The sequence below is a fragment of the Phalaenopsis equestris genome, unplaced genomic scaffold (genome assembly GCF_001263595.1).
Source record: "Phalaenopsis equestris unplaced genomic scaffold, ASM126359v1 Scaffold000288, whole genome shotgun sequence".
In the NCBI taxonomy this organism is placed as follows: Eukaryota; Viridiplantae; Streptophyta; class Magnoliopsida; order Asparagales; family Orchidaceae; genus Phalaenopsis; species Phalaenopsis equestris.
This window is the reverse complement of record NW_018164730.1, coordinates 60526-68848: the sequence shown is the minus strand read 5'-3', so window position 1 is coordinate 68848 and position 8323 is coordinate 60526. Positions and strand designations below refer to the sequence as shown.

General features: G+C 31.8%; 1 protein-coding gene across 1 annotated transcript; it reads left to right on the top strand.

Moving 5' to 3' along the window:
• The first annotated feature begins 1312 nt into the window (after positions 1-1312).
• LOC110025100 lies at positions 1313-4788 on the top strand. Its single transcript, XM_020725383.1, has 7 exons — positions 1313-1696; positions 2786-2980; positions 3146-3296; positions 3418-3545; positions 4256-4318; positions 4406-4474; positions 4556-4788. The coding sequence occupies exons 2-7, from the start codon at positions 2786-2788 to the stop codon at positions 4625-4627; spliced, it is 678 nt and encodes a 225-aa protein (XP_020581042.1). The 5' UTR covers positions 1313-1696; the 3' UTR covers positions 4628-4788.
• The last annotated feature ends 3535 nt before the right edge of the window (positions 4789-8323 follow it).

Sequence of the window (8323 nt, the reverse complement as noted above, 5' to 3'; positions counted from 1 at the left end):
GGATCAGTATACTACAAAACACATATCATATATGAACACACATTTGACAAAATCCCATGTCATGTCAGATACGACAGATACGACATGAAGTATCTGATTTAAATAATATTTAGAAAAAATAAAACAAGTGTCCTAAATTAATGAATTAAAATTTTATAAAAGTATTTTTAAGTTGGAAAATATTAATGAAACTATTTTATTTTCTATCAAAAGGTTAAAACTTATTTTGATGTAAATCGAGATATTTAGTGCTTATTTATCCTACATCATAAACTAAATAATATTTATGAATCTCTTAGTTCATTAAAGCTAATGATCCTGGATTTCTTATTATCTCTTATTTATTGTTCCTATTATTCTTAATATTTTAGACGTGATATGAAAAATTTGGGCGATATAAATATAAATAGCGTAGATTGGGTGTTTGATATTTAAAAACATGATAATTAAGTGATACGGATGTCAATAGCCATTCATATTATAATGCGAAACTTATTCTTGCTCTATATTTTCAATAATAAAAGTGTCATGTGTTGATATTATGTCACGTTTGTGTCCCCATATTAGATGTAACTAACGACACAGAGAAGCCATTGACGTGACCAACCATTGAATATAAGAGCCGAATCTCAATGAGCTTTAAAGGCAATTTGGTTGGCAGCAAAAAATGAGTACATTATATCCTTTTTGTAGAGGTTTTAGAAATTCAAAAGTTTGATCACAGGAGCAAAAATTCAACGTAAAATCCTAATCTCTTCTCAATTTAAACTATAATCCATTTTAAATGTATTTAAAGTTCACTAGATCTGACAAGTTTCAAATACACTAATTTGCGTAAAGTGATGTTGCTTCATGGCATTGTCGGTCTCCTCTCACCACAGCCACACCATAGATGCTACCGTTCATTTTCTACATAGTAGTCTGTCGTTCATTGTCTCCACACAAACCAGTCCCCGCCACCCATCATCATTGCTGGTGGAGACAACGGTTGTTGTCAACTACGTGTTGCAGATTGCCACTTGCAATCGTTTTCTGCCACTGATCAAAACCCATCGTCAAATGCCACTACTTGTTGCAGCTTTCCACCCATCGCTCTGTGCCACCTCCTGTTGCAGTTCGAGCTGCCCGCCGCCAGCATCCGCCGCCACCATCCACCGCCGACATTAATGAGTTCATTTTACTACATTTACTTTTGACATAACCAAGTATCTATATATTACTTCAACAACTTATTCACACCACCACTAGATTCCTGCCTCCTTAAATATTCAGACATAAGGAGCACTTCACGCACACCCTAAACAAATTTGAGCCGAGCCGAGCCGAGCCGAGATTTGAGGTACAACAATGTAATTTAATAATTAATGGGGACCAACGGAGAAATAAAAAGAAAAGACTGTGGCCTCACTGGGCGGTTGGGGAGCATTTAGTTTGCTGCTGCTCTGCTCTGTCCCTCTCGCTCTCCCCCTCTCTTCTCAGCTCCGTCTTCGAAGTTGAAGCTAGCTCTGCTTCCCTCACTTCTGAAATTGAAGAAATCCTCTTCTTTAATCTTCTTTGAGTATTGTTACAGATTGACACGATCATTCATGGCGATTAAACACGATCTTCCGATTTCATTAGCTTAGATTGTGTTGCAGACTTCTTTCTTGAGCTGCCTGCTCGATCTCATCAGTTTTTGGATCTGAAGATTTCGAAGGTAATGTATTGCTCTTGTTAGATGAATGATCTCATCTTCAAGTATGTTTTTTGCAGAAATTCAGCGAATAACTTTATTTTGTGTTTTCTTTTTGGGATCTCGAGTTCGATTTCAGTTTTGGATTGACACGATTTGAGAGAAATGAGATCTGGAAATTGGAATTTGCATTTCAATGTTAATGCTGTTGATCACTACCAAAGATTTTCTCGAGCTTGATAGTACTAATTATTATTTTAATAATTTGTAATGTTTATAAATGGGATTTTCAAATTGTTTTCAAGAAGTTTTGTTTTAAAGAATATGCTACCTAAAAAGGAAGCAATATTAAGATCTTTATTCGTTTTAGCTGCATTTTCTTTGAGCGGCTGCTTTCGATTTGTCTATCTTTTTATAGTGCGGCGGTGGAGTTAGAATCAATTATTTTAAGTAATTCATGAATGGATTTCATATTAACAGATTAATTTGCACGATGAAAAAAAAAAGCAATGATTCCTTTTCTGATGAATATTAATTACTCTTCATTTCTATCTTTGCTCATTTGCTTGTTCTTGATTCCAATTCTATTCATGGCTCCGTTTATATTATTGGTTTATATTTTAGAAATGGTAATTATCTGTGCTTTCGTCTTCCTAATTATATGTGGATGAGGTCTGCATTAATTTTTTTTTGCTGGAAAAGGAAATTTTTCTTATAATTTAGTTTGGTTGCAATCATGACTATAAATCACTGTTTTAATGTTTGGTTGATTTCCACTTCACCGATAATTATTGTGGTAGGGCCTGATCTGAATAAAACTATCATCTTTCTATCGTACTACTGTTTTTGTTAAATTTCTTCAGATCTTGGTCACTAAGTTTCAGATTTTTAATTCAAGATTAAGATTAAGATTGAGTTCCAAAGAGTGCGCAAATGATTTTTTGCTGAAATGAATGCAAATTTTCTGTTTCATTTTAATCTTTGATTGCTGTTATTTCACTGTAACAATCATGAAAGTATTTGATTGGAATGATTTGATGATGAGAAAACTGTTTGATGGATTTCATTTTTTAAAGTTTTGATTATTCTGAGTTCTTTCGTGTTTGTTATTAGATGATGATTGAGGCAGAACTGTGTTCATCTCGTGTTCTGTCTCCTTCTCGAGAAGAAAGTGGAGATGAAGAGCTCTCTGTTCTTCCGAGGCACACCAAAGTAATTGTGACTGGAAACAATAGAACTAAGTCTGTTCTGGTTGGCCTGCAAGGCGTTGTCAAGAAGGCTGTAGGCCTTGGTGGTTGGCACTGGCTGGTAAAATTTATTTACTCATAGATTTAATCATTTTTTTAACTATGATTATCCCTCAATTCTTAAGATTTAGCATTGGTGTTCCTTAGATTTCATAAAGTTATTATATTAATTCTTTAAAGAAATCATTTTTGAGTATTTCTCTAAGTTGAAAATTCAAATTTGTAGGTCCTTAAAAATGGTGTGGAAGTGAAGCTGCAAAGAAATGCGCTTAGTGTATTGGAAGCTCCAACGGGTAACGAAGAAGATGATGAAGAAATGGATTGTGACAACTCATTCTGCAGCAGCTCTGACATGGGAGATAAAGATGGTGATTATCGTAAGTTAAATTATATAATTACATTTTTTTTTCTTGATCTATTCAGTCGAAATGAAAAAAAGCTGATTTTTTTAAAGCCGGACATTATAGTTTATCAATAAAAACCATTATTTTTTCACAGCTAGCATAGAGTTTCACAAGCCAACTAAGCCAAGGGTGAGGCACACAAGGCCTTGGACTTCCTCAGCCAAATCAACTAATCGTAGCAGTTACAGAGATCTGCAGGCCAATAACCACAAGCCTCACTTGGTAAGAAACCAAGCAATTTCATAATGACACTGGGAAACATTGATATTTACAAAGAAAAAAAAAACAACCTTTTTGCATCCGTTTGTCAAAATTTTATCCCAATATCAAAATTCATAATAAAACAGTAGACTTACTTCTCTTGTTTTTATAAAATCTTCAATTGTTTGACATCTGAACACGTAAAACACATGAGTTCAATAATTTAAAGCATGACATGGATGTTAATTTTGTAAAGAGATAAGTTTTGGTTGCCATGCATGCAATAATCTCCAACCAGAATCATTTGCGTAAACTCACAAAAATCTCATTTTATGTATATTTTAAAGAGATCAAGATTGTCTACCATCTTCTTCATTACAAAAACAAAACTTTAATTGCTTTATGACTCTGCGTGCAGCTACTTAACCTAGTATTATTGGCTTGATTGAATTATTACACTTTGCCAAAGTCTCATTTTTTCATTTCAATGTTAGAGGGGTGATAATTGAAAATTGAAATTAGAACTAATTTAGTATTCAGAAAACTATATTTGGGCATGATATTTTGTAGCTAAAGATCTTTATTTCCCCCTTTTCTAAGTAAAATAAAACATCAAATCATAAAAGTGGAACCTTTGAATTACTGATAATAATATAATAATATATGATGCTGAATCGTGGTCCTCTGTTTCCCTAACATTGTTCTTACTTCATCCAAAATTTTCTTTGCAGAGGGTAAATCTGGCAAAGCTGGGGACAGCGACGTTGTGGAGATACTGGAAACACTTCAATCTTGTGAGCCTATTTTCTGCAAATCTGTTTTCTCAATCATCCACTTAATTTTTTCTTATTATTTTATATATTTCATGCAATATTATTTAGGTGAGCATCAATCCAAATCCATCGAAGCAGCAACTTATCACTGGGGTCCAGCATCATTTCCTCTCACAAGTAAGCCCCCTATTATTAGTCAAATTACATTCATACCCAAATTTATTGACATATAACCCCCTCCTCTCTAATTCCATGAAGCAAGTGGATGAGATGCAGGCTATTGTGGGCTTCATCCACACGGCAAAGAGATTGAAGGCTCCCTACTCTTAATCAGTTTCCTCCTCTGTTTCAAGCGCAAGTGTTCTATTGTAGCTCTGCTTAATTTACTACTAACCACGCACTTTGTAGTAGGATTATGGACTTAATTGTACTATATTTTTATTAATAACATTTTAGGAGAGCATAAGCAATTTTGATTTGTGCTCTTTGTACTTCCTTGTTTAATTTTAATTTATTTATGCCCATTCCCTCATTTTCAAAATTTTCCTATATTTATATAAATTTACTTATAGTCGGAAAAAAATTTTTTTTTTTTTTTTTGAAGTATAAATGTTTTATGTTATTTATTCGAATTATACATCAGGAACGTAGAGCTACGTTCAGACTCCACTGATATGCGGACACTGACTTTAAGAAAACACGTGCGCTTTCTTGTGATCCGACCCAATAACACAATAATATTTAGGTGTTATTGTGATGATATTAATGTATTACTGTGTTATTATAATATCGGGAATATTTTTAGAACACAATAACACTTAAATACAACTATAATAATGCTTAAATAATGCGGAATAACACGAAAAGAATATTTTTTTGCACTATATTGATTTTTTTTATTTTTTTTTTTATTTTTATTTATGTTTCCACGAGTAGGGTTAATTTATTTATGGGACATTTGGTGATGATTAAAAATTAAAAAAAGGGGATTCGCGTGTTTGCTGGGCCTGAATTATTTGTGTTATACTTTTCATGAGAGAGTCGTAGAGGGACAGGCTGGCTGATGGCTACCGTGTCTCGTCTATTTTTATTTATTTATTTATTTATTTTCTTTATTTTCTTTTGTTGGGTAGTGTGCGATGTGGACGCAAGTTGTTATGCGGGACCCCCGTATCTTATGATATCTATAAACATTTCATTTTTTTATTTTTTATTTTTTAACTTGTTTTACATTTAACCGTTGTAATGTACAAATTTATTTTATGCGATTTTAAAATAGCAATCTACGATTTTTAATATTTTAGATTATGTAAATATTTTTTAATGAAAGGTTTATATAATTCTGATGTTTTTATATATTTAACATCCAAAATTTTATTCGTTGTTAAATTAATCTCCGAGTAGTTTTAATTTCAGAATTTATAAAATATTAAAATAATATTTTTGTTATTTAAAAATTGAGTTTTAATAATTATTTTAGCAGATGTTGCTCTATTTATTGTATTGTCACATTGGCTCACTAAAGGTTAGGGGTGTAAATGAGCCAAACACGAGAGAGCTTAAGCTCAGTTTGTGTTCGGCTCTTTTATATTCCGAGCTCAAAAAATAGCAAGGGAGCCGAACACGAGCTTTTCACGAACAAAGAGTTCTTTTGACAATATTAATCACATAGGCATAAGATATTAAGGATTGTGGCAAGATTTAAATCATCATTTGAATCTAATTTAATAATTTGTATTTTATTTTCTTCATTAATACTCTTAATTGATTATAAATTTTTGTAGTCTTGTAGTCAATTATTTTTTTTTAAATACTACTCATTAAAAATATATATATATATATAATTAATTAGTAGTATTTCAAACTAAAATGAATAATATGTGAATGAATAAATATTTATTTATATTATTCGTGTTCCGCTATTTAATTTAACCAACTAGCCAAAGACAGAGTCTTTGACAGGAAGAAATATTACATCAGTATTACGCATGTAAAAATAACGTACTTAGCCAATCAAAACACGTCAAAACATCTCGCGTTGCAGAGCAAAAAAAACGGCGCAGTAACACGGGAAATATTTTCCCGTGTTATTCATGTGTTATTGCGCGTTATTCATGTGTTATTGCGTGTTATTCATGTGTTATTGATGTGTTATTGTGTTATTATAACACCAAGAATATTCTCAGGAAATAATAACACATGAATAACACACAATAACACTTGAATAACACGGGAAATATTCCCGACAGAGAAAAAATCGGCACAGTAACACGGGAGAATATTCTCTCCCGTGTTATTCTTGTGTTATTATGTGTTATTCATGTGTTATTGTGTTATTATAACATCAGGAATATTTTCATGATACAATAACACATGAATAACACACAATAACACATAAATAACACGAGGGGGAATATTCCCCGTGTTACTGCGCCGTTTTTTTTCTACGTCGCGCGGGGTATCGTGGCTTGATTTTATTGGGTACACACATTACTCTACGTACGTAGTACTGATGTAATATTTTTCTCTTTGACAGTGCTGCTAAAGGTCATGTTTTTTGGCGCCAATCAGCAGCCGATTACTTTTGACCTTCCCCACGCTACAAAATTGAAAATGGTGAAACTCCCAATAAAAAAATAAAAAAATATTCTTGGTGTTGTTTAGATAATGATTTAAGTATCTTAAGAATTTATTATTGAGATATGGGGCATCGATTTTTATTCCTTTTTAAAAATGTAAACATTATTCTTCATAAACTTTTTCAAGCCCCAAACAAAAGCGAAAATAATGTTAGAATTAGGGATGCCCAAAAAGCTACTTGTTTGTGAACAGCTCGTGTACGACTCATTCATTAAATAAATGAGCCAAACATAAATAAATTTTTAAAGCTCAAATAATAAACAAGTTGAACACGTACAGCTCTTTGTTTGCTCGTGTTAAATTTGTATTAGCTCGAAATAAAAAAAATATATATATAATTATTTATCTAATAATATATTACATATATTATTTATATAATAATGTATTATATATATTTATATTTAAGTTTAAAACATAACTGCTCGTGTGATAATGTGGTTATGCACATTCATTTACATGCATTTGGTCCATGTTCGAATCCAGCCTCTATATCTATTTTTTAAGTTCAATTTTAACTAGTCAAACACTAAGACGAATATTTAAATGGAGTGAACACGAACACACTGCTCATGAGCCGATTTCGAACACGAATTATTTCAAATGAGCCGAACACGAGCCAAGCCTGAGCTCGCTCAAGCTCGGCTCGTTTACGACCCTAGTTAGAATATCACCAACATTTTTTATATAAACTTCATGCGTAATTTCGATCAAAATTCAACAATTTTATAACCTTTTTTTCATAATTTTGAATTTATTCTGAAATGTTAGAATTATAATTATTTTTATTATAAAAGTTAGTTAATAATGAATTTTTCGAAATAATATGTAGTCTGAATCACTCCTCTTGAAGAGATTTATTTTTTATTGAAAATGTTTAAATTTTATCTTATGATGATGTCAAGTGAGATTCGGCTCTTAAATTCATGAATTAAATTTAAAACTATCTGAACTGCAATTTTTATAAATTTATAATAAAATAAAATATCCAAACAATACGGCTCAAAATACAAAAATTTTTCTGTGCAGACTCCTGACGTAGCTCTACATGCAGTGGAAGTTATTTCTGAGTTATTTTCAGGTTATTTATGAGTTATTTTCAATAATACCGAAATAGCCCAGAAATAACAAAAAAAAAAAGACCGCAGGTTATTTCTGAGTTATTTCAGGATTATTGAAAATAACTCAGAAATAACCTGAAAATAACTCAAGAATAATCTACGCCGCACATAGAGGTAGGTCATGAGTCTAGACAGAAAAAGCGCTCCTCAAAATGAGCCCAAATCAAACACATTAAGTGTGATTAAGAATTTTGTGATGTCAATTAACCAATATTTGAATTTTGTATGCTTATAATTAACCCAAGTATCCAAATTATTCAACTATTAT

What these genes read in the sequence shown, in the direction of transcription:
- LOC110025100 (XM_020725383.1), top strand. Translation starts at nt 2,786, where the DNA reads ATGATGATTGAGGCAGAACTGTGTTCATCTCGTGTTCTGTCTCCTTCT. An exon ending in ACTGGAAACACTTCAATCTT is followed by an intron (nt 4,319 to 4,405) that starts GTGAGCCTATTT and finishes AATATTATTTAG; the next exon opens with GTGAGCATCAATCCAAATCC. An exon ending in AGCATCATTTCCTCTCACAA is followed by an intron (nt 4,475 to 4,555) that starts GTAAGCCCCCTA and finishes AATTCCATGAAG; the next exon opens with CAAGTGGATGAGATGCAGGC.